Source organism: Pagrus pagrus, assembly GCF_965226575.1.
Source record: "Pagrus pagrus genome assembly, chromosome: 19".
Classification (NCBI taxonomy): domain Eukaryota; kingdom Metazoa; phylum Chordata; class Actinopteri; order Spariformes; family Sparidae; genus Pagrus; species Pagrus pagrus.
The window spans coordinates 16,562,849-16,589,590 of record NC_140203.1 but is presented as its reverse complement, the minus strand read 5'-3'; the positions used below and the strand labels follow the sequence as shown (position 1 = coordinate 16,589,590).

The following is a 26,742-nucleotide window of genomic DNA, read 5'->3' as shown; positions in this document are numbered from 1 at the left end:
TAGTCTCTCCCACCGCACACTGCTGCTCTCTTTTATCAGTGAGTAGTGTGATAAGGTCATATGCCATAAAGAGCTCCAATTAACTCAATGCATGTTTTCATTAATCAATAAACTTGTTCTACAAAGCTCATCAATTACTTGCTCTCCCTCTGTCCCACGTGCACACACACACACACACACACACACACACACACACACACAGAACAGTAGATGGCCTTACCATATAGCTGCCAGACGCGGACCTTGTCTTCGTAGGGCAGGTCGTATTTCAGAGGGTCTCCGACAGGACCCTGGTAGTACGGTCTCATGATGGACTCTATGGCTGAGGTGTGGACCAGGCCGATGGCGTGACCGAACTCATGGACTGCGACCGCAAACAGATCCATCCCATGAGAGTCTGAAGACACAGAGTGAGAGAGAAAGAGAGAGAATCATTAATGGTACCAATTTTAAAAACAAGATGAAGAGAAAATTGCTGTTTAAGTCTTTTTATCACATTTGTCTTGCTCCATATCTCATCTGTACGCCAGTATCAGGCCCAACAGTGGCAAAATAGCCATTTTGTAGGTATTTTTAATGGTATTTTAGAGTTTGTAACTTTCTGGAAAACATTAAAAATGTTGATGACTCATCCTGCAAGCAAATTTAGTTTTCACTTATGTGACAGTTTCTTCTTGTGATTATACAGTAACAACTTTTGCAAAAACAGCTGCCATGTTCATGTTGTTTTTTCAGTCTAAACATTTGATATTTACATACATGATAATAAAATGTATGTTGAGTACGTGAAATATTTCTAGTTTAGAAGCACATAATAAATGCATAGCTGAGATGATGAGGCTTCAGCTAGGTTTAACCATATTTTGATGCATCAAGATATAAATAGTGGTTAGAAGAATAGACTGTAGGCCTTGGCGGAGGTCTGTGCCCTTTTAGTTAGTGTTCTAGCAGAGTTGATCATTTCTAAAAATAAAAGTCAATAAACTCTTTTTGTCACGCACTTGCATTTCTAATATTGCATGTTTGACCTGGAACTGGAATAAAACTCTCCAGTTCTGCACACAGCATATCTTTTCTTTCCAATGATATTTTCTGTCCAGCCTCGTAATAAATTAGAAGAAAACTGAAAACTCAAAAGCTTAGAGCAGCTCCTCTTTCCTCACTCTCAACATTTCAAAATGACTCTGCAAACTTTTGGGTCGTCAGAAGAAACAGTGGATGTAGAAAAAAGAGGTGCAGCGGTACTAAAGCAGAGACAGCATTAGTACCTTTTATAAGTCATCCATTACTTTAAGTTTAACTGCTGCCATCTCAGCTTACATAGCTTACCTTGCTGCTTAAAGTTTGTGACTTTTGTGGAACCACCACAACCCCTGTTTGCATGTTTATCCCTTTCATGAGTGAACTCTATACATCGTAAGTTAAGAGGCATGACAGGCAGCTCTGGTGGCTGTGAGTGCTGTTAGGCATGTGGTGTAGTGAGATAACTATGGTAATACTGCCTGAGCCCCTGGGCTGCCAATCAAAAGTCAAGTGCGGAAAGACACCTAAAGAGACTGCAGGCTATTAAAGCACATTTCCCTCGATGTTCAACTAAAAAAGAAAAGGCAAAGCCTCCAAAAACTCCTTGTCTGGCTCTGCTAAGCAAGACAAAACCTGGGGTTTAGAGATTCAGATTTGCAAAAATGTGAGTGCTAGCGTGTCGAACCAAGCTAGCTTACAGTTCCTTAGTGGCTAAGCTGAAGACTGTATTTTGTTAACCTTATGTTGGCCTCGGCTTGGGAACATCTCAGCGCTGTGCTCTGTCAAAAGACAAAGGACAATTGGAGACATGCACTTGTGCTTGCAGCACCTGGGATGTTCAGAAGCCAAATGCCAACTCTAATCTACAGGAGCACATGGTGCAGAGAGGAAAGGTGGATAAAGGCAGGGATCGAGGGGGAGAGAACAGGGATTCAGAACAAAGTAGGTACCATGTCATCGTATTTACAGTCCATCAGAGGCTGACGGAAAAAATCATAATGCCCGCGGACAAAGTCAGAGCTGAGAGATTTGGGTGGATGAGCAAAGACTCATTGAGTTAGACACTTGTGGCAGAAAGACAGAGAGCAGGAAGGAGAGAAAGAGAGCCATAGAGTACAGGCAGGAACAAAATGATACGGATGAATGTTAGAGGGCATGAGGAGCAGCATATATCCAACTGTTTTCAGAGTTTCATAAGATATTGTATTAAAAATCTCATTACTCTGATGCACATCTAATATAATATATTAAGGGGAATGTCTACCTTGGATAGAGCATGATGTATCCAGAATGCTACCAACATAGCCTGCAGCGTTGAGTTAAAAGTTTAATAAGGATGGCGTACCATACGGTGGATAGAAAGAAGCAGGAGCACAACTTGCCAAAGGCTATCTTTTTCATTTGATGTGAATCCTTGTAGTATAATGACCTTGCAATACCGTGTGCCGTAATAAATCTAGGATATTTCTACTGAGATACTTGACGTACACAATTGTTTTTACTATTTAATGCAAGTCAAACTATATTAAAAACGCTGGGATTAAACAGCACAGTCACAGTCAGTTTGTTCATTGTAGGTAAAATTAACAGAGGATGACGATAAATTCCAGCAGTCGGCCTTGCAGTTTAAATCACAAGCGTGGGAATATATTGGAATTGAAAAGGTGGCATGTGAAAGTGATTTATAAATCATTAAACCCGAGACAAACATTGATTCTAAGAGTTTAATATCATGAAAATGGCAGCCCGCCCTCGTCCTCGACTGTGAAAGCAGCAGCAAAGGAGGAAGTCAGGCGAAGTCATTAAGAGCAACAAGTCCACGGTTGGGTCAAGTAAATCAGTCAACGGTGAGTTATTTAAACTTCTGACTAATTCAGGTAGTTACGTCACATAGTTATGTAACTGAAGCGACGTATGTAACTAAGGTACGTTCATTACTAGAAAGTAGTTTTCTAGTCTAAACATAGCAGTTAGTTCCTAAAGCCAACCAAAGTACAAGGTCCAGTACGCCTGTCACTGCAACTTGCAACGGTCATGTTGTTTTGGGAAGGGTTATAGATGATGTTTTGAGAGTCCCTGGCACTCAATCTATTCAGTCTTTTAAGTGTGAAGATGTGTTGGAAAATGGTCAAGGAAAAACATTTAAGGGTCTCGATTTTATGCACAAATTGTTCAAGCAGAACAATTGTTCTGATGAGACCAAAATAATTCATGAGTTCCATAAAAATCCACTCGGGCAATATCTGCAGCCACAGTTGACATACATATTTTGTTCTTGCATTTTTTACCCTTAGAGTGAGGATGTCATTACTCTTACCGTATACGACGGATTATTGCAAGTACAGCGAAGGCTCGGTTTTATTCCATGCTCCAGTACAGCTCAGACTTTATTCGCTAAAACTCAAATAAGCTGATGCTGATATAACTTCTTCCCAGGGGGAATGAACTTGAATTCTTGGAAAATTAGACCTCTGCACTTTGAATTATTTGAGTTTATTGAGCTCCATTTCGGCTCCAAGAAGTGAAACTAAAATAGAAGACAGATCATTAAGTTATGCAGTTATGGAACCTTACATTTGATGAATGCTGCTCAAATATGTACTAAAGTGGAACGTTTTATATATGAAAAATAAAGCTGTAGGTACTTTATTATGGAAAAACTATATAATATTTATGATTTACCTCAGTTATATCTTTAGCATCCCTCTACTACAATTCCTTGTTACTTATCCCCCTGGGATGACGACAGGTAATCCTTAATGCCAATGTATTGGTCAGCCTCTGCTATTGAATGTAACATTCCCTTTTAAGCTAGTCGGTATGTGGCCAAGGAAAAGTGGATACAAAGAGCTATTATGTCATGTCAGAAATTAATTGAGAGGAATTTAAGTCTGCATCGGCTTCTTTTGTGAATATTTAATGTGTTAAATTAGGAAAGTTGGCTGCTATAGAAAAAAGATCCTTCATTCCACTGAACAGACTGGATGGCTGCTGTACAAAACAGGAGATGCAGGACTGGCACATCAATGGTCCAAATTTAATTAAGACATTTTCAGTTTGCAACAATGAGCAACAATCAACGCGCAGGCACATCTGGCTCAAAACCATCAATGGGTAAACAACGAGGCAGAACAAAGGATGCAACCTGTTGCTTTTTCTGACCAACAGACTCAATTTCAACACATCAAATGAAGACAAAACAATGTTTCCCGTGAAAAAACACTGGCGGTCCAGTATTATGAATAGGTAACCAGAATTCACCAAAACTATCTCAATATGAAATTACGATTGCAACATGTTGAGTCCTCTCTCCAACCCAACGTGGAGGCAGAGGTGATCATGTGCAAACGACCCTTCCTGGCGCATGTCTCTCATAGCTGCGCTCGCTCAAGCCCTCAGCTAGGCTCAGTCTGCCGCTGAAAATGGATGAAGCAGGTCCCAAGAAGAAGAAAAACGCTTTCAGATTTCACTCTGTTTGGTGCCTTGCCTGATATCAGACAGGACTGTCAAAGTGTTACACTGTTTCCACATTCATATTCAGAATCAGTCAACCAACGGAGTGGGCGGATTCAAACGTCTGGACCCAGGCTATACGAGACCTTCCCCTTTATTGACATTTGCCTCATGTCTCACTTCCCTGTCTTGCCTCCACTCTGCAGACTGAAGTCATGCATAATTTTATCCTTCCTCTTCTTTTTATGGTCTTTTTGGCAGTGATGTTGACTTTTGATCACTTTTTAGACATTTTGTATGTTTTTTAAATCTGTTTTACTGAGCACTTTGAATGTAAGATGAGATAAAAGTAATTTTACTTTCACATCCTTGTATTTACTCTATTAATATGCAGTGTACAACTAATCTGTGTCAGAATCGTAGGAGCTGCATGGAGTAGGTATTGTTTTTGCATTGTAACTCCTGGAAAAATAGGGTGATAATAGGCCTAAATGTCAGACTGAAAAAAACACCACACAGCTTCAGAGTTACACAGTTAATTGGGTAGCTATTATCCTGTCCAGTGCATTATAATGAAAGAGAAGATTTGAAAATTTCCAATTAGCAAGGACCTTGGCCTGGAGGTAAGTCCCAAATTGCTCAAGGCATTTCAGTTCCAAAGCAAGAGTAGGAGAAAGATAGCAAGAGCAATATCTTGTTTTTATAGCATACCAATAACATTTTCTCGAGCATACTATCTGTTTCTGAAATCACATAAACTTTAATTCGGTTCTAAAAGAATGCCGCAAAATCAAAAGCAGCAGTATACAGTGCAGGGTTGTTTTTATTAGCATTGATTGACCATAAGAAACAGAGCACAGCCGGGGAAAATGAGGCAGGTGCCTGATTTAAAAATGAAAAAGTCTGATGTGTTTTATTTGATGTACATTTCCTTTATTGCAGTGAGTGAAAGATGTAACCTTGAATCCGAGAACAGCGGACAAAGTGGGATGATTCACAGCCGGCATCGTTTCACCCTCGCTCGAAGTGAAGGCTTCCTCTATTAGACCGCCGCCACTGCTTTAATGCAAATTCATGGCTGGAAACATAATTCTTCACACAGAGAGTTTACTTTGTTTTATGTTGTTTAAATCATTGTTAATCATTATGTTTTTCATTTCAAAGAGAAATAGATTCGGGTCATTAAGACATGAACAGACCCCTCAGCCCTCCCTCCGTCACTGCCCTGCTCCCATTAACCAAACCCAGATCTATGCAGATGATTCTGTAAACTATTACACCATCATGCCATCATGTTCTGCCAATGCTCCCGCCTGCTGTGAGGTCTAATTGGAGCAGATTGAGTTGCCGTAACATATGGCTCACAGCTTTAATGGGGCAACAGCAAAGAATGGAGATGAACACAAGTCCTGGCTGCATCACAGAGTCACCGGCTGGTACAGTCAACATCATGCACACCCATCCTACACCCCTGCTACAAGAGTTACATTGTATCTCTAGGGAGTAGGGAGGGCAGCATAGTGGGCCTGTGACCCCAGGGAGCCTATTTGTCAGTGAGGTTTTAGCCACAATCATGAATGAGTATGTGCCATGGAGAATAAAAGAGTCTCTATCTGTGTATTTACACACATACAATAAGCATAATTTTTCTTGACATGGAAAGTGCAGAAAAAAAAGCCTTATCTGCACGGGCCGTTACAAGTGTTAGCTTATCAGGACTGGAAGAAGTATTCAGATTCTCTATATTCAAGGAAAAGTTTGACATTTCTGGAGAGTTAGAGGAAAAGATTGAAACCACTCACACATTGCTAATTATGTGCAAGCAGCTGGTTAACGTAGCTTAGCAAAAATACTTGCTCCAACTCCATATACAACTCACTAAATAAAACATGGTAATCAGTTTGTTTAACCCATACAAAAAGGCAGATTTTGCGGGCTGTCCTCGTCAGAAAAAGGACCATATACTGTAGGTTGACTGTGAAAGCAACTTATTACGACCCATATTTATGTTTCTTGTTCTGTATCGAAGTCTAGCGGCCTGACCCGCAGATTCCACTGGATGCGGTACAGCTACGGTACGGCTGCGTTACGGCTCCGGTTCGATTTTGCTCTGTCGTTCTCGTCCGGCAACCCCCACCAGCTGCGTTTTGAGTCCGCCACGGCGCAGCTCCGCCGATCAGCTGGAGTTACGAAACTGAGGAATTCCCGTGATAATTACATAATCACACACGACCGCAGTTATATGTACGTGGTATAAACACAACAACACGAAGTGTTCCCGACCGACGGATTAGAAGAAGAGCTTGTATTTGTCTCTTTTTTGAGGTTTTTGTGTTTTGTATCAACACGGAGTGTTTTATTTTGAAAATCAACCGGATGTCTTGTTGTTGTTTCGTGTCTGACTTCCTGTCTGCTCTGTGCTAAATTCGGCTGAGTTGCTGCATTGTGTTGCGGCGTCCGCCAGAATAGAAGTCCTGCGTATCTGCTCCGCAGGGCTGCGGACTGCCGGAGCTGGGACGCAGCAGACACGCAGCGCAGCGGACCAGGTGGAAGTTAACACATAGACTAGAGTGCTACGGATCAGCTCCGCCGCCGTGGCGGAGCCGTAACGCAGCCGTACCGTATCCAGTGGAACCTGCGGGTTAGAGAGCCACTGATAGGAGGAACTCAATAGCTACATAAAGTCACAGTCCTTCACAAAGAAATCCACAGTCAAGCAGCATTAAACAACTGTTTCTGAAATGTAGAGTACAAAAGTGCAAAGAACCGGAAATACTCAAATTGAGTTCAAGTACTTTCCACTGTTGCACCTCACTATATAGAAAAGCTGACATTTCTGCACAACACAGTGTCCACAACCCTGGAAATCTCATCAATCAGTCTTTGTGTCCAAATCACTCTCTTATCGATTTGTCATCGGAGCAGTTGTTCGTCGACATCAGAGATTATACTGTTGCTTCCACGTCTGGAAGAGACTTTTTCCTGTCATCTTTTCATTGCCAAAAATCAAAGCAAACATTTTGCCGCAGTAAGTAAATTGCTTGATTCACTTTAAATATAGTGCTTTTGTCTTGTTTTTTCTTCTCTTCCTAATTATCTGTCAAGACATTTAAAACACTCAGTTACTGTGGAAATCCTATGGCATATATAACAATCAAGCAGGTTCTTTATAAGTGAACAGTACACTTAATTTTCTTTTGGTCATGACTAAAAACAAGAAATCATGGGTATCGGTGGCACATTAGATCGTTTATGGCAGATGAAGGAAATACAAAGACGCTTTTAATGCCTCCTAATGAGCTTGTTTTAATGATCACCATTGCTTAAATCACTACTCTGAATCCTGCATTTGAAGCCATTGTATGTTATATTCATAGTTCTAACATATTAAATATTAATTATAGTATCTGGAACATGAACAAAGGGTAGAAGCACAGCTTGGCTCCAAAATCCAGTCAGCGCTCTAGTTTTGAATAAGTCTTCGTGAGTGTGGAAGTTTTCAGGTTCTTTTTCAGTTTTCTAGATACTAACTGTTTCAGTCTCCTCATTTTATACTGATCTGGGAGTCTCTAAGAAATGTTCCCCAGACTATTATTCCATACCTACTCTCCATCTTAGTAAACGCCGCCCAATCCCCAGAATAAAATGTTGGCAGTTAATGTTTCTGCAAACCACTGATAGTTAACATTCGTACGTGTACGCAACACATATTGACTTTTTTTTTTTTTCCCTGACTGTGTGGTTTTCGTGCCCATGAGACCATAAGCTTAAGATTACATAAGCACATAACATACATTTGAAAACTGAACCTAAAGAAATGTAAAATTGCAAGTTTCAACATATCCCTTGGTTGCAGAAACATACATACAGTAACCAACATTTATTCTGCCGATTCTGTTGCATAATAAAGTGCAAGTGTACAACACTTGAGCAAAGACGCTCACCTGGTGATCTGAAGGTCCAGGCCTCGTCATCATCAAAGTGCGTATCCCCAGCTGTGAACCTCTCACCGGGGAAAAATGCGTGTGCCACAGTACCCCCTGGCCCATCAAAGGGATATCCGTCATTGTGGTCGGCCTTAGTGAAGTCGATTTGAATGTCTGCATCACTTCCTGCCACCTCGTGGAAGTTAAGTGGTGCGATGTCACTCCAGACCTTCAAGGCGTAGTACATCAGGGCACGAACAGTGTCCCTGCCCAGTAAGGCCGAATCCTTAGGGAACGTCCTCACTCTGAGAGAAGAGACAAGGGGAGGAAGAGGAGAAAGAATGAAAAGAAGTTTATCCAGTGCCGCAATTTCACTCTCAGGTAAGTTGTGTTCATCTCCTCAAATAGCCCTACAGCAGTTTTCAGTAAATTCACCTCTCTGAATAGAAACCGTTTTACACCTACCCTGAGGAAAAAAAGCCCTCTCTACCCACCACACATTTGAAGGGACATACCTATCCTAACACCCTTTGGGTTGCGCTGGTCCATCCCTTTAATGGAAAAATAAACTGTGATAAATGTATAAAAGCATCTTTAATCCTCACACTCGATCTTTAAACTGCCATGTTTAGCTAACAAAATACTTTTTACCCTGTCTGATCATATCTTTTATGATTCATAACAATATTATTTATCTTTTTTATTTATTGAGACTTTGGTGGCCTTTTGTAGTTGTGAATTAGAAAAGGGACAAAGTTAAAATAGCCTGTTTTTTTGCCATCCATATAGGTGGCTCTTTCTGTATAGTTTTTAGTGCAGCTTTGACATAATTTAGCAACAGTTTGCCTTGAAAATTGACTCAGACTCAGTGAAGCAGTTTCTAACTGGAATAAATTACTGCTTCTATGAGGAACTTTCTCTTCAGAGAAAAAAGACTAATACAGTATGTTGGAGCCATGTGAGTGTTAAATGAAGTGAACAATTTAGCAGATTGGAAGTCTGTTAGTTCCAGTTGTCACATTTAGCCAAAAGGCACATTTTTATTTGCTGTCCCTGGGCAGGCTGATGTTAAACATCTAGGTTAATGTAAAACATGTCCAGAGATATTTTAGTGAAAAATGTTTTAACAATGAATACATAGTGTTTGGATTGTTATATTAAACCTAAACAGGTGTGATCTACATAAATGGGTTCATAGAACAAATATAAACATCTGTGTCAGAGCAAAAGCAGAAACTAAAAGACATCCATGGGCTTTAAAACATTTCCTTCGTTGATACAAACATTAATTTGTTGCCATGGAAAAGCAGACTGTAAATGGATGACCAATTCTGCAGAAATAAAATGCATTAAGAAATGAAAAATACAGAAATAAACATGTTATATTAACTTGATAGGGGAGTCGATTTGAGTACTTTGGGTAAAAAAACAAAAAAACATTTAAAAAATAAAAATCTAATAAGTAAATAACCAGGGGAATTAAATCAAAGTTTAATAAATACAGGAGCAAACTAAAACAGAAATATCAATCAAATATCATTCATTTATTTTTGATTTTTGCAGTTTCAGTCCTCCACAGTAGAGAGGCATTTTAACAAAGCTCTATTATATCCCACATCTTTTTTCCTCCCCAGGGTTAAATTACTCCAGATTTCCATAGTTATGCAGATGACACCACAGATGGAAAGGTGAGGTTATGCATGTCCCAAACACAGGGGTCATTCCATTATAACATATCATAGTTCACAGCTGCCAACACAAATTAACCACTTTTCTTAACATATCCTATGAAGTGGACACTACCTCCGGCAAAATATTGTACTGTATGTTCCAGGTCAGCAGGTACCTGCAGCAGAACTTCATGGAAAAAAGACACAGTGCTTTATGGGACTCTTCAAGCTCTACAGACAAAATAAAAAAATCTATCCACTGATTTTGTAAGCTGTGTTTAGACCTCTTTGTTCACCAATCTTAAAGCCTTAATCCTGATGACCCGCGGCTGTTTTATTATTCTTTTTTCAAGAAATGATAATGTCTGACTCACAACAACTTTTGCCACCAGCTACATTTCAGACCTTTGATCCCCACATGAGCCCGGGCAGCAGCTGTTCTGATGACTTGGCTTGTAGCTGAGCTTGACCGGACCTTTGCTGTCAATGTCAAACTTGTCAACACCTGCCAGAGGAGCTCCCACCACGAGAGCTCTTTAGTCCTTTAACTAATCTCTCAAGGCACACTTATACAAGTTCACACACTTAATGCAAGATCTGTTGTTTTCACCACTGATTCTGTTTTTTCTTATTCATCGCTGCTTCCTTTTAATGCACTCATTGATGTATTCATCTATACATTTATAACTACAGACAGTTATTCTTCTCTCCCTTAGTACTCTTGATTTTTCTCTGTAGAATTTGTGTCCTTTTTATTTAATCTCTTTCCTTGTCTCACCTTGCGAGGCCATATGATGCATATGATTGATTTTCCTTTAGCGGCCCAATCCTTGTAAGTGTTGTTTACGTAAGCTTCCTTGTCGTTCCCCTTTTTCTGTGCTAAAACAATCTACCTCAGGGACGATAGGTCCTTGAACAACCAAATATGCGGATTTGTTTGTTTTCAGTGAATATTTCTCTTTGGTTTTCCTCTAAAATAATAATGAAAGTAAATTAAACTGTTTGTTTGAATTGTGGATCATTACAATTAAGCTATGTTTTTCACCATTTGGTTCCACAAGGTCGCTGTTATATTCCATTTGATCTCTGAATATCTGAATAACTTTATTGATTGAGTTAGGAATATTTCAGTTACAATACCAATTTTGCTTGGATATAAAAGGAATTCTGAGCGAACAAATACTGTAAGCTGTACGAGGAACCCTCTAAACCTCTCATTTATACCAGCTGTGACAAATGTTTTCATCTTGAGTCTATATTTGTGTGTGTGTGTCATCATGGTGAAATGTGGTCCTGCAGATAGCTTTTGTAGCGGGAACTAACACAGATGCAGTTTTAAGTACTTTGCCAGGTGTCTGTCTGTCTGTCAGATGTTTGTCAGTGCAATAACTTCACAATAAGATACAGTCAGGAAACTTTACAGGTCCGTAGTTAGGATCAAAATGAAGGCAAAATTCGAAGTGCGTATAGTCCAAGCAAGGGTGCTGGAAGTAGGGGTGTGCCCTTACAGATTTTGTCAATGCCATAGCATCACAGCCATACAAGATGCAGTCGGGAAACTTCACAGGTGTGTAGTTGAGATAAAAACGAAGGTCGAGTCGTCTGGCGTGATCACATCGCAAGATGGTGTGTAGTAAAAATATGAACATTTACATTAACTAACTAACAAAGGAAAATGAGAAAAAAAGAAGAAACGTGTGCGGTTATTAGATTGCTGCACTGAACCTGAACTGAAGTCCCTGTGCTGTGTGTGTGTGTGTGTGTGTGTGTGTGTGTGTGAAACACAGACGGACAGCAGAGGACAGAAGCGGCGAGCCCATAAATGACACTGAAATGCGGAGAAGCTCAGCATAGTTATCAATCACATGAACATTTTGGTAGTAACATTTATCCATCAGTGTGGAGGATCGCTTTTAGAGATTTACTCTGCAACGAGAAAATATTGCGGCATTTTGGCGCTTGAAGGATGTTAATTTCGGTACCTGACACGCATCCACATGAAAAGGCTTATACTGAAAGATCTACCTCAGACTTTTATGAATCAAAATTGGATCATTCAAATGAAGATTTTTTCTTCCCAGTGCTAGTCAAGGCTAATGCAATACATTAAAAGCCTTAAGTAGTCCTATGAACACTCCTTCATAATGCAGTATATTAATGTATAATGCATAATAATAGTAATTTATTATACAAATGAAATGTCTGTCACCCACATTACTTCCTTCCACTGAAACCCTTTCAAGGTGATCTTTGTAGCTTGCTAACACCCATAGTTTCAGCCTACATCAGTTGATACTTTCTCACTGCTGTGCCCACTTTAGCTGCCTGTGCGTCTGCCGCTACCAAAACGTCTTTAGCACACCCAGTGATGCGAACAAGTTCATTAGTGCGGCTAATTAATGTATTAATTAGCAAATATGTCTATGTCAACATGTTGTCACAGAACACATGGGCAGTATTAGCAACGTTAGCTTGAAGCAAGAAGGACGTAGTGGTTTGAAAATGAGTTTCACTTCATTAAGATGCAAATTTATGCAGCAAGTTACTTCGAAATCTAATCAGATCACCTGCTCCGTGGGGAGACCTGTGGTGTACAGTAAGTATGAGGGTTTTTTTTTTTCTCGTGTTGATTTGTTCCTAGTAAAAATGTGCCCACACAGTCCACTTATTCATACTGCCAGAGCATCTGACCCTCACTGCAACACCACCGTTAGCCAAGGTCACCGCTAATGGTTCAACCTCCACAGACAATTCACCTGCTTATTAGTCCTAATTCAGACGGACGAGGGGAGGGTGATTGTGCTCCTCTGTGTGTTTGTGTGTGCGCGTGTCTCTGTGAATGTTGATGAGAGAGAAAGATGGAGAGGTAGGGTGCATGGTTTTGTCAGCGTCTAAGTATGTTTGCAGGTAAGTCCGCCAAGGTCAGAACAGTCCTGCCCTGCATCTCAGATGAACTGAGGAGTCCCAGGGAACCGCTCGTGTTTACATGAGGAGACTATAGATGCATAAAAAATGAAGCGGGTGTCACTTTCATGCGGTGCCTCTTTTTGCAGAGTAGGTCAGGGATCTTGTCAGTTTGTCAATGTTACGCCTTGATTTTAACAACCTCATTGATTATGTTTGAATCAAGTGACCAAAGGCGGTCAGATCTGATGTTTATAAAACGGCTTGCCCTCATGTCTACTCATGTTCTAAGGTGCTACTGTCAAAACATTTATGAGTTTTTATTTCTTCACATATGGACAAACACTGTGTGCATGACAATATCATTCCACTGTGTCATACGTATATACTGTACAGTGTACTGTAGCCCATTTTCTGTCCACAAAAATCTGTCATTTGCCTGAAGAAATTAAAAAAACATGCTGAGCACTGGTTAAATATTTCATCCAATTAAAAACTCTTAAATAATTCAGTGTTTCTGAGCCAAGCCATTTCCTATTTTTCATGGCACAAAGGTACAATACAGTGTCTGAAAATGGAAATGCAAAACTTTGCAAAAGTCTTGGAGCATTTCTTTGTATGCCATGGGTTATAGCTGAGCAGATATATTTACCGTAACGTATTATTTTCCTTAAATGATTACTTACTTTGTCAGTGAGTAATTGAAAGGATTTTATTGAATTAATATTTTTTTTAATGACCAAAAATCTGACAACATTCCTGAGGGATATTCTTGGCCAACCCAGTCTAAGACTGTGATTAAATAAAAATGCTCTAACAAGCTAAAGGGACAGTTCAACCCAAAATCAAAAATACCTATTATTCCTTTTACCTGTGGTGCTATTTATCCATCTAGATGTTTAAATGTGAGTTGCTGAGTTTTAGAGAAATCGGCTGTAGAGATGTCTGCCTTCTCCCGAATATAATGGAACTAGATGGCGCTCGGCTTGTGGTTCTCAAAGCCCCCAGGAAATACAGTTGAAAAGATCAACAACAACGTCCTTTTACAGAAATCAGATTACTCAAGATAATCCACAGACCTGGATGTGAGCAGTTTCATAAGTAGATGCTTATTTCCTTCTGCACAGTGAGGTAGCTCAAGGAAAATAGTTCCCACATGTAACTGCTCACAACAAGGTCTGTTATTATTATCTTGAGTAACCAGGTCATGACATTGCTGTTGACTTTTTTTTAATGTATTTTTTTGGTTCTCCAAAAACAGGTCCATCTAGATTGAATATTTAAGAGCAGGCAGACATCTCTACAGTTTATATCTCTAAATCTCAGCAACTCACACCCAAACAATCCTGATGGATTAATAACACTTAATGTCCCTTTGACACTATTAAAATATCCTTTAAGTAATGACACACATTCTCTTTCACGTCATCCTGTATGGTTCAAGTCAAAATATGTGTTAATACGCGTCCAAGCTGTGGACAAGTTATATTTAAATGCCATCAAACGAGATGTCATTCACTGATGGCAGTGGTCAGTGTTTATTGGCTGTACTGGAGCATTCATGAGTTTCTGGCTCGTGACATACCTGCCATCTGTTTGTAAGGTTATGTAAGTACGCTGTAAAAAAAGTGCTGTAAAAAAACAGGAGATTTTACACAGTACTGTGCTGTTCTTTGTCAATACAGTATAATACTGTAATTATTGATGTCTTTAAGGGTATTTCGTCTCTTCCAGTTAATCCAGCCATTATTTTACGGTAATAAACTGTTTATGGAGATTACAGTAGGAACACTGTAACAATAAATGACAAAAAGGACAAAAAATAAATGTTTCATGCTGGCAACTGTGGCTGCCTGTATTTTACTGTCATTTAACATTCGTCATGTCATTTTTAGGGAAGTTTGTGTATGGAAAAATTCTTATCTTTGAGTAGATAGCTGCACATGCTTCTTTGAAGTCCCCCCCCCCCCCCCGACTTAATCTTTTTCCTGTAAAGGAAGGTTCTGTTAAAAGTTGCTTGATCTAATTTGAACTCTTTCAAGGACAGTGTGATGAAAGCCGAATGCCTTTGGAGGAATTTTTTTTTTTTTTTTTCTTTGTTTAATAAATAAAGACAGCATTGGAATTTTACAATCAGTGCATCACTTTTAATAAGAACATCTTTCATGGAAAGTTTGTTCACAGAGCTGTCGTTGCCTTAATGGGAAAAAATTAAGAAAAGACATCAAAAGTTGTGGTCAAGTTTTCTTTTTTGGGCAGTGATGTAGTCGCAGGTCATTGCATAGCTCTCTCAGCTCGGTTCTAAAAGACTGAACTTGCTGCTCAAACTGATGGCTGTGCAATGATGTTTATTTATTTGAAATTTCATGACCGTGACTGATGAGCAGTTAGAAAGTGATAAACACATGAGCCAGCTGAGTTCGGAGGAAAAAAGTGCAGATGTAAGAGTTTTGTCTGCAGCATAAAGCAGGAATCATCAGTGGCTCAGTAGCTAAGGGCTGTTTAGCAGCAACAGAGCTCCTGAGTGTGCATCATTGACTCACAAATAAATATCTGAGAACAGAGTGTACTGTCAGACGTTTCCACATCAATCAAATATAATACCTCCATAAAGAACTGCTTACATCAAAGAACACCTTGACACTACTGAGCAGGCAGTCCTGGGCAGACTGTGAATCTTTTCGCTATGGTGCTTAACTGACAAACAGAGGATGGAAGAGGAGGAAATCGCTTGAGGAAGAAAGAGAGGAAAGAGAACGGGGCATTGTTACAGGCAGATGGAAATGAAGGAGAGATGAGAGAGAGAAAGCAAGCGAAGAGATGAAATATGCAAAGCAATGTCACAGTATTTCTACACATGATGATTCTACACTTGTGCATTTAATAAAACAATCTTGCTGTTTTGTATTTGTCATTTGTTTAAACCAAAGGAATAATGAACTGTTCTAGTTGATATATCTCAAATGAAAGTAGCTCTGAGATCGCTTTTACATGTTTTTCTGGGCAATCAAAGGAATTTACTAAAGAGGACTCATTGCGAAACAAACAAAAATCATTACGTCATAACAATGTTATGTGTTGAAAACTTGTATCTTGAAGTAAACATGTATGTGAAGCTGTGACCCTACCATCTCACTGAAGTTACACAATGCAGAAACAAGTGATAGGGGGGCGGAGTGGCTGAGACAGAGACACCATTCACCCTGTTACAAGACACTGTACCATCACCATGATTTTTGAAGTTGTTATTTTAAGGTAAAAAAAAACATAATGTTGCCTTAGCTGCCAACATTTTTGACTGGGCTGACTTCAAATGAGGAGGGAAATTAGTTTTGCCATTACAGACTCTATTATGCAATCTTGTCTCAGAGTAATCTTGTTTGGTTGCTATCTGAAGGAAAACAACAGCAAAATTACAATTTGCTGCTTTTTTATAATGGGATTATGCTTTAACACCTTTGGAAAACGTACACGTCATGGTCTGAGACATCCAGTGCAGGCTACAGGTGGGTGCTTTCCCTCACAAGTTACTTGTTATTGATGTAAAAGTATTTGAGGACAGCTCAGAGCCTCTGCACTTCATCTACTGTAGATAGACAAAAAAAAATCTGTGTGGCATCAGCAACTTAGAGACCTTGGAGCTGAATAAAGGCACATATGACAATAGAAGGCAGTAGGTGTGAGATAATGGACGTTTGTGAGAGTATGTGATGATTTTCCACCTCACAAAACAGCGAGAAAGGACCCATACATTTTTCACATCAAACAACATACCTGGATGAAAAAATGCCCTCATTAAATTAAACCCCAAAAGCACTCGTGAGGCAGCAGGTCTGTATAGAATATCAATGTTTTATTATGCTGCTTTATTAATAAAGCGCACCATATGGAAACCTGTCAAAATGAATCTGAAATAATAAAATAATCCACAAGTGTTTATAATAAAAGCACACTAAATTTACCATCTGTTTCTTGGCAGCAGCTCCGGGCTGAAGGAAAATCTACAAAAGACACAAGGTCTGTATATCTCAATTGTCAGTAAAACTTGGCTGAGAGCTGCGAGCAGAAAGGTGGCTTCACTGGTCTGAAAAGACAGGCTGCCTTATTTCTCGAGGCTGAGCGGGGCTGAGCTGAAGGCATCGTACGGCGTGTGATTGGCGGCAGAAAAAGGAAAGGGAAAAAGAGGGAGAGGGAGAGCGAGTGAGTGATGAGATAAGGCAAAACGTTCCAGTCATAAAACAGCAGGTCTTCACAGCAGCGTGCGTCCTGGTCCCCTCGAGCAGATGTTGACTCTGTACAACAGTTTCGGTGCAGTGGGATGCTGGATTGCTGCCACGCGGTTTTCCAGGTCAGCTAAGACCTTGCGAAAGCCCCTGTGCAATCACATCTTGACCCAAAAAAAGTCTGTATCTGTATCGCTGAAAGCTTCCAGTCGGTAGATGTGTGGGATTATTTCAACAAGGCAATGCCACAGGGACAAAGTCACCAGGTAATTTGTTATCAATAAGCCATAACCATCCTGCCCCAAGTGACAAGTGATTCATCCCTCTGCACTCATGCCTCCAGCAGTCTGATCTGGTACTTTAGCTGCTGCAAATCAGTGTGGAGCAGAAAACTCAAATCCCTGTGTAGAAGAAGCTTACTCTCCCCTGTTGATCCTGGCTGGATGAACCAGCCCATCCTTGAGAAATTCTTTTATATCGTTTGTTCTGCATCTCATAATTTATGTTCGGTGCCAATGGAGGAAATAATGAGGCTTTTATGTAACGGGGCAGAAAAGGAGGATATGGAAACTAAGACTACTTTCATGCTTGTGACCAGTCGCTTTTTTTAACCATGACCACTTTGTCTCCCAAACTGCTGTAGGCATTTTTGCTAACTTCCTGTCCATTTTGCAGTTCGCAAACCCCTCCCTCCTCTCTATGTCACCACACCTGCACGACTCGTTTCTTTTTTTCCGAGGCAGCTCTCTTTGACTCTTTCTTTTGGTCAAGTGTTTTTCATCACTTGGCCAGAAGCGCTGGAATTGTTAGCTTTCCCTGTTACTCCATTGTCAGAGTAGATACCAGACCAGGAGGATCCTAGTCTCTCCACCCTCTTCATGGAGTTCTCTGTCTTAATTGGATACAGTGGGCAGGGATACCAGGAAATGTCTTTTTTTCTCTTTTACTGCATGAGCAGGGGTTTGGGCTTTTTTATTAAAGTACGTTTTACCGATTACAGAAACACATAGATCAGCTTTGGAGAGGAACGGCAGGTTTCGGATTAACAGCAGCAGACTTTAAGATGATCGCTGCCTACAGCATCTTTGGGCCATCCAACCTGACCAGTGGGACTGCCCCAGGGAGGAGAGGAGAGAGATCCAGGATGGAAGTCATGCTAAGGTTGCTCCTGGCTAATATCCACTTGCAGTGAAATGAAATGGACAAATAGGACTCAGGCTGGTCAAACAACAGGAAATCAGAGACTGTTGTGTCCACATCTTTACAGAGCCCTGTCTCCATCATAACACCCAGGATCGAGCTGTTGCATTCAACAGGTGGACCGTGTTCCAAGCCGACAGAGGCGGACCCTGAGTTTGTATCAGTGATGCCTGGTGCTCAGTCAGTCAAAGTTGATGGACAGTGTTTCCCTGTGTCAAATTGTTTACATTTAGACGCCGACGATATCATCACCCTCTTCTTGCTGCTGTTTCCACCCTGATACAAATTAAAAAAAATGTATATATTATGCATATACGTGTATAAATAAACTAAACCAAAACCAAACCAAATTTTCATTTTGTTATGCAACCCTGTGTTGTAAAATGACTAATAAATAATTAATCAAAATTGCCAATGAACCTTAAAGAGACTGAGTCTACAGCCATGTCAGCAACCTGATTTTCTCAAACATTTCTCTGGCTCTCTGGATCAGTAGAAAAGCAGACAGATTTTTTCAAAACCATAACTCAACATTATGCAACTCATATTCCTCCTGCTGCCTCATCATCTTCACCGTCTTCTCTCAGATCTACTTTATGTTCTGTTCTGCTTTTACAGTAACTACCGCTTCTCCCCGCTCCCTCGTGTTCTCGCAGCCTTCCATCGTTCCTTCTTATCGACCTGTTTCTTCAATCCTCCAGTGTCCTGATGTCCTGCTTTCCCTCTGCATCTCGCTTCATTCTGCTGTTTCTTCTGTCCTACCTTAGATCTATTAGTCTCCTGGGTGCATCATTCCCATGCAGGTTGCTTCGGCCCATCTGGCCTGTGTTCCCACTCTCCTTAACTTATGTTTGCCTGGCTGAAGTGAAAAATTTCTTCAGACGTTTAATTTAGCAGAACTTGTCCAGCGAACAGATTACTGCTACCTTTGATTTGTGCTCACACGCAACTCATGAGAACATAATGTGACTTCTGAAGATTTATATTACAGTTTTTTTGAGTTAATGTGTCTAGAAGTAAGAAACCAGTTGGTCAGTCATCAACAAAAACAACACTCATCCATAACAACAGCTTGTCATGTTGTTTTTTTATTCCAAGCGCTGTGTGTACACTTGCAAATCAAACTTGATTTCTTGATAAACTGTATCTCCGCATCACATATTCTGAAAGTGTAGCTACGATTTTCACAGCCTACCTGTCTGCTTCACAGTGTTCCTGCTGACAGGTACACACTGCAGCTTGTGGCAAAGCAACACCCCGCTAAACTGAAATGCTGTGCTGACCTGTCAGCCATAAACACCCCGCTCCTCATCTAAACAGAAGCAATTGTACCACTTACAGTCGTGAATAAAAGCTCAAAAATAGAGTAAAACTTAACAAAACGGATAACAGCGCACTCCTGCTCTGATTTGTAGAGCCGCTTTGAGTGCTGCTGTGGTTACTACATAGTGTCAGGTGACACAAATTATCTTTACTTGAGATGTTTTATTTTTTCATGTTATTTTTCATGTGCCAAAATGTCTCATTAGCATGCCTAATTCTGCAGCTGTTAGCTCTCCTAAGGTGAAATCATAATATTTGGCAGATTTCTTTTTCCTCGTGTAATTATAAGCTTTGGAACTCCGAGGCTTACATCCTGTAACGCTGGCTGAGCAATCAACGTTCAATACAAACCCAAAAAAAAAGCTGTGTTTGTTGGAATAAACTATGAGAGGGCAGCTACAATGCTCTGCAGAGCACAAGTCAGCTGTCATTTCTTTTTCAACAAGACTTCAAGTTTATAGCCATGCGAGTGCCTCTTTGTAGAGTAGCTGTATTTAGGCAGAGTCGTGCTTTTCTTTGCAATTACAGCGATTTTCTGTTTTGTAGTACAGCTGAAGCTCACAAATGAAAGTATTGAACAGATTGAAATTTTGACCAGATGATGGCACTAGGTAGCCAGTGAAAGGATCAACAAAGCTGTTCAATTCATCTTGAGGGGGAACCATTGACTGGGAACCATTGACGTTTGTACCCAATTTTACGGTACTGCATTCAGTATTTGTGATATTTCAGTTTGAATGGCCCGTGGTGGACCAACAAACTGACAGACTGATATCACCATCTGTGAAGCCATGTCCCTTGCATGCTTACAGACAATACACTAGGGCTGTCCTGAATACCGTTTTTGGGGCTTCGGAGCTTCAGTAAGAAGAGAATTACCAATTACATGCGGATATTCGAAGCTTCAGCAGGTGCTTCCACAAGTTTTCCTCATACTTCTGGTCAGTTTTTACTCATGAGCTTTAAGGGCTGGAGGGGAGAAAGATGAGCAGCTGACTGCTCGCAGAGCAGAAATGTTCTCTGTGGAGGATTATGTGTACAGTACATGTTTTGACATTACTTGAACTCTACAGGGGAGCTAAATTTCTCTTTGCCAGTGTTTTGCCTCTTTTTTGGTGCAGCAGATGCAACATCTACTTACTCTCAGAGATGGAATGTAACTAAGCATATTTACTCAAGTAATGCACTTGTAAATACATATAAATATAAATATAATTTATTTTTACTTTTTAATATCAGTCACACAATACCTTTGCTTTGACTAAAGAATGACTTTTGGGTGTCATGTCTCGTTTGCTCTAAGGCCATGTTTTTGTTTTTCCTCGTTCTTTCAGTTCTGTTTCCTGTTTTATTTTGGTCTCTAACTCTCCACTTGTTTCAAATCCCCTTCCTGCCCTTCTGAGTTTCCCGCTGTTGTGACTGTCAACCCCTCCCCGATGTGTTTCACCTGTCTCATTGTCCCCGTCTTCCTTGTGTATTTAGTTTGCATGTTCCCTGTCTTTCCTGCAAGTTCGTCTTTGCCCTTTGTTGCAAGCGTTCCAGCATTCTCCTAGTGATAGTTTTCCTAGTGTTTTAGACTTTTGGACCTGACTTTTGCCTCTGCCTGATCCCCTTTTTGTGTATGTTTGCTTCGTTGACTGATTTCCTGTGTACTAAATTATTCTTCAGGGAAGAAACCTGAACTGTCTTGAGTCGTGCATTTGGGTCTATGTCTAGTGTGTCAGACTTTGTCATTAGGTACTTTATACAACAACGCAAAAAACAAGAAACGTTCTTAGTTTCCTCCAAAAGCCATGCAACTTTAATTGTCACCTACCACATGCAATGCGTTGTTTCAACAGGTAATAATAATATTTGGTTGGTCACCATTGATTGAAGTTTGTTCAAGACTGTCTCCTCTCACCAGCAACAACACTGCTGGTGGCTGAAATCTGGCAGAGAGCACTGACCCGTTACAAACACCTCTCACCAGCAGGGACACAGCAAAAAGAGAGAAAAATCGAATCTCAAGTGAGAGTGGGAGGTGTGTGTGTTCCTCTTGTGTGCATATTGTATGCACTGCTTGTATTTTACTGTATTTTTGTGCGTGCATGTGTGTTTGCATCAACTGTAATGATGTGTAGATCTTTTGCTGCACAGATACACACACATTACACAAACTGGTCGACACACCAGCTTAGCTCATCTCCACGTTGACTCACGCTTGGTGTGAATCAGTGCAGGCCAACCATATGTCTCACTGCCTCTTCATCGCTGTTAAACACTAAGCTGTATCCCTGACAGATGGTCCAGCTGCACGACCACTGCATGACCACTTTATTTTATCATGTTCGGTGTAAAGTGTGAAGAAGCTTTTAATCTTCAGGAATCGTGTTAATGAGTTAAGACCATTCCATGCAGCGTTCTTGTATTTCAAATCATTCCACATTTTAATTTAATACAACAACAGCAATTAGTCTCTTTGTATATCATATAAAGTTATTTAAGGTTTATCTAATCAGACTGTCAGTTTTACAAAATGCTCTATGTCTGAGTCAAATGAGTCTCGCCTATTTGTACCACAATACCTGAAAACAACCTGTAGAGAGTAAAAATGGACATCATACCAGCATTTCACTACAGTTTTACTGTCTGTATGTGTGGAATATGTCACCGGCATGAAGAGAACACACGCAACAGGTGAGGGGCAGTTTATTTCCTGTGTATTATCTTTCTTTCACTTTCTCTCCCCCGCCCTTCAGTGGGGTAAAGGAAAATCACGTCATTTATCGATAATTATCAAAGTCAAACTCCATGTAAACAGATAGGGCAGGCAGGCTATGTGAACGGAAACACGGGAGTGAGCAGCAGCAGCTCAGCAACACAGCTGCCACGCAGCACACAGGCATCCAGTGTGTCCAGCCTGTTAGGCTTAGACATCATAGTAAAATAGAAAATACTAAAAAATCACTGAACCCTTTTGTTCCCTCCAGCCTTGTATGATAAATTGGAAACATTTTCAATTGTAATTTGTGGCTTTGACTGCTTGTTTCGAATAAAAGAAGTATCCCCTTGAATCATTTTTTGAAGGATGCTCTGAGTGCTTAAAGGTAAAGATTATTACTGACCTCAAAAATGCTGGAAAACTTTGAAGTACAGTAAGAAACTGTGGCTGCTAACACCAACCTGTTTGATCTAACAGACAGTTACAGCTAAAATCAAATACAGACTGAGGAAGCAGGCAGATTTTTTTTTCTTTTGACAACTCAGAGAATCAATTTTCAGATTTCAGATTTGTTTATTTGCTATCACAGTGTTTGCAGTTGCCCAAACCTCGTTGCTGCTGATTGTCATGGCTTATTATGTGGTATCCAAAAAACGGCAAGACGCCTCTCGCTGCCAGAAACACATCTTTGTGTTCTCGTCTATTGATTCTGAGTCCATTGACTCAATAGTCTCATCTATGTGAAGCACTCTCCAGCAATCAGCACGACTACAGATGTAAATAGTGAATGATCTTGCCATTGATTTCTGGATATTCTGATCCTTGGAATAGTTTTTAAGGTGTAATCTTATACCGTCTAGTATATCATGCGGTTTATTTTTCCTACCTCCAGGACAGATGCCTCTTATTCCATTTGTTCTGAGGAGTCAGGCCTCGTTTCCTGCGGCCCATTGTCACCTCCGCCTCAGAAACATCTGGCAGGGAACATCTGGGTGTTTTCATTAGACCCAGTGTGGCTTGGTCTGAAGGAGAGAGGAGAGGTAAGTGTGACTAATTGAGGTACATTAACTGAACCTATTATTAGTACAACACCATAAATGTAGCTTTATCACTTTGGTTTTATGACAGCTGGAAGAAAAAGAAACGTAACATACAACCCTACAGTTCAACAACGGTTTGCAGATGACTGTTTCAGTAGCTGTAGCTCGTACTGTATGCCCTCATATGCATGTACAGCAAGTTATGAGTGGCCATAAATCATACATGCTCTACCCTCGATACCCCCTTTCTCAAACGCACGCTTTCTCGTAAACTACTGTACAGGCCATAAATTATACTTTCCGCACACTCTCACCACTGTGATCTCTTAAAACCCTTCACACACAGTATCACGCTGTCTGCCCTCCTCTGCGCTGAACGTTAGATAAAGCACTGGTGTGTGTGATAAAGAATAAAAAGTGTTGAGTGAAGAGAATTGTGGGGTGAGTGTGTTTGTGATTCTGACACCATGTAGAGGAGAAGGAGGCTGGTCGTCTAACTTTTTACTATAATTTAAATCCCACTGTAGCCTTAAAGGTGCAATATGTAAGAATTATAGTTTAAAACAATCAAAAAATTACTAAAATTAGCAACACTGTGAAGAAACAACAGCGTTGATGTTGTGTCAAAGATGTCTATTTATTGTTTTGAAGAGATACCCTAATGAAGTTAGCATGCTAACCAGCTAGCCGCAGCTCCTCTACCAGCAGTATAAACACCAACACTCCCTTGGTAGTCTGGCTAGCTGCACGGCTAACAAGCTAACAGTAGCTACAGATCATCGCTGCATTAAAAAATACAGTTAACAACAGTTAGCAGCTATTCTGTTGATATGCTGCCTGTATTTGTTTGTCAAAACAAAAGGGGCAGCTTATCACCGGAGTAACTGCTAACTTCTGCTAAATGTAGCTGGCGCAAGTAAGCTCAGTTAACCAAGCAGCTATCGGTCGAATTAGCTGACTCTGCCCGGACTGGGAGCTCAGAGCACCGGGGAGAGTGTTGGTGTTGTTTACAAAACTAGCTCAGTGCTAGCTGGTTAGCATGCTAACTTCACTAGATATCTCTGCAACATAATCCAGATGTCTTTGAAATTACATCAAAATTGTTATTGTTTCACATTCTGTTGATAATTTCAGTTAACTGTTGAACGACTCAAATTCTTACATAATGCACTGTTAATAGGTTCCCTTCGATGTTTACTGGGAGCCTTAAGTGTCAGGTAAGAATGGAGTGACCGTACACCCCTTTAGCTTTTTCTGTTAAAAAAAATACGGACTGTAAATTATGTCTTGTGCACACAACCATCCCCATCGTGGGGTTGGTAGTCACACACTATTGAAATGGCTGTCCCTATCTTATTTTAATGGGGGATAATAAAAATTGTAGGCAATCTTAAAAATTTAAAACATTTTTGCAAATGCAATATAATATGATATAATATATGCAATATAAATGACATCTCAGAGAGATCCAATGATGTGACAATCAACTCTGTTCTCCCCGATCGTGTGTGAGAAATGATGTGTACAGTATGTGAGAGAGAACAATACAAGGTGTACAAATCAATACACTGTTATTCTGTTGGACAGCACTATCATAAATCATATAGTATATAGCACTGTCATCCCCGAGGAAAATTTTGCTGCTCACAATAGTCTTTTCTTAGTCTCATCACAAATAAATCAGTTGCTTATTTGGAGAAGACTGAATTCTGACCTTTCTCTCCTAACCTCTCCCTTGAGGAGCAAAAGAATAAATCAGTCTCAGACAAATTATCCTGCCCGGCACGGCCTACAATGATGCTCTTGTCTAGAAGGTATTTCAATTGTATTTGTTAAAAAATCAATAAGAAACACCAAGTTTATATGTAGATCTTGTTTCGACTCATTTATGACAGAAGTGAGACAAAATAAAATACCCAGTGTTTACTGTTTCATATATAATCATGGAGACACATTTCTAATATTGTGCAGGCTTGTTTACAAGCTAATCAAGTTTCATTTTGGATCTTTCTGTTCTCTCAAACGTTGATTATGTCAGACAAATAAAAATCAGCACAATGAGAGAAAGAAAGGCTGTTTTTCTGTGTGAGAAAATGGTCACAATCTCATATTGATGTCAAATGATATTGTAAAAAGTCAGGCGGAAACAATGCGGGCGGTAACTGATCAGGCCTGTGAGAGCTGACCAATCAGAGCAGACTGGGCTTTTTGGGAGGGGGGCCTTAAATGTCTACGTCTAACAGAAACAGGCTGGACAAAGAATATATTTAATTTTTCCTTTCCTCTGGGATTTTATTGTGTGTGTGGGTTTGTGTGTCAGCAAGTCGTGAAAAGAAAAGAGAAAAGAAAAGAGCTGAAATTAACATTACTTCTCTAAGGTTTAATAGATGTTGTGTCAGAGTGATTTTGATTCAACACAGTGGAAGTTTCTACAGCCACAATTTATGTTTTCATTGATTGTATTACATGATATTGTATTATATTGTTGGGGATACCTTGTATTTTCTTATTTTCTCTGTAGTCAGGAAGTAAACACATACAAACACACACACACTTTGTGCCTTTATCCATCCAGAGTACCAACCCCCTCACATAATCCTCTCCTTTCAGCAGTCACACACGACAACATACCAAACACTCCAGTCTCCTTCAGCCCTCCGAACTTCTGCATGGCTTTGATGGCCTTGGTCAGGGCCTCCTTGGTCTGAAGCTGACCAGTCACTGGGTCAGGGGGCGGGAGGTAGCCAAACTTACTCAGCCAGTCCTGGAAGGGAAACAGTAGACACAGAGTTCATGAGTCATCACCGGCATTTCAACACCTCCAAGTATCCGAAAGCTGCTGAAAAGGTCTGACACCTGTTCGTGTTTACTGTCTGTGGACGCTGTGAGTCTTTGCATGCATATTCAGGTGCTGTAAGAGCTTCAAATCTGAATGCTACGGTTTGTACACATAGATTTGTACACAACACGCTGTGAACACAAAATGAACGACTCAGAAATGAATTTTTGAAGCAATAATTTGACATGTCATAGAAGGAAAAGCACAGGTGCAATTGATCATTAATAATGGCTGCATTCCCTGAATAGGTGGAATAGGTGGTTCAGTCTTAATATATCATATTTTATATTTTGTACTATTAAACTAAAACTGATAATTAACTTTTAACTGAAGATAAATGTAGGGGAATAAGAGTAAAATATTTGTCTCTGAACAACCCCAGACATTTCTCAGAGGGGGGGCCAGAAGGGGCCACTGAAAATCTTGGGGTGGCATCA

General features: G+C 40.2%; 1 protein-coding gene and 1 long non-coding RNA gene across 2 annotated transcripts in view; one reads left to right on the top strand and one right to left on the bottom strand.

The window, feature by feature from the left end:
* LOC311275397 (matrix metalloproteinase-17-like) overlaps positions 1–26,742 on the bottom strand; it is an 87,332-nt gene that overhangs the window by 15,795 nt on the left and 44,795 nt on the right. The window contains exons 2-5 of the mRNA XM_084383925.1: positions 26,098–26,230; positions 23,313–23,448; positions 8,421–8,707; positions 221–397 (exon numbers count right to left, since the gene is read on the bottom strand). Of these exons, the coding sequence (XP_084240051.1) occupies positions 221–397; positions 8,421–8,707; positions 23,313–23,448; positions 26,098–26,230 (733 nt within the window). The remainder of the gene's footprint in view (positions 1–220; positions 398–8,420; positions 8,708–23,312; positions 23,449–26,097; positions 26,231–26,742) is intronic.
* LOC311275398 lies at positions 8,656–10,302 on the top strand. The gene is made up of 3 exons (XR_014624859.1): positions 8,656–8,783; positions 10,037–10,090; positions 10,237–10,302. It is a non-coding gene; the product is annotated as an uncharacterized lncRNA (long non-coding RNA).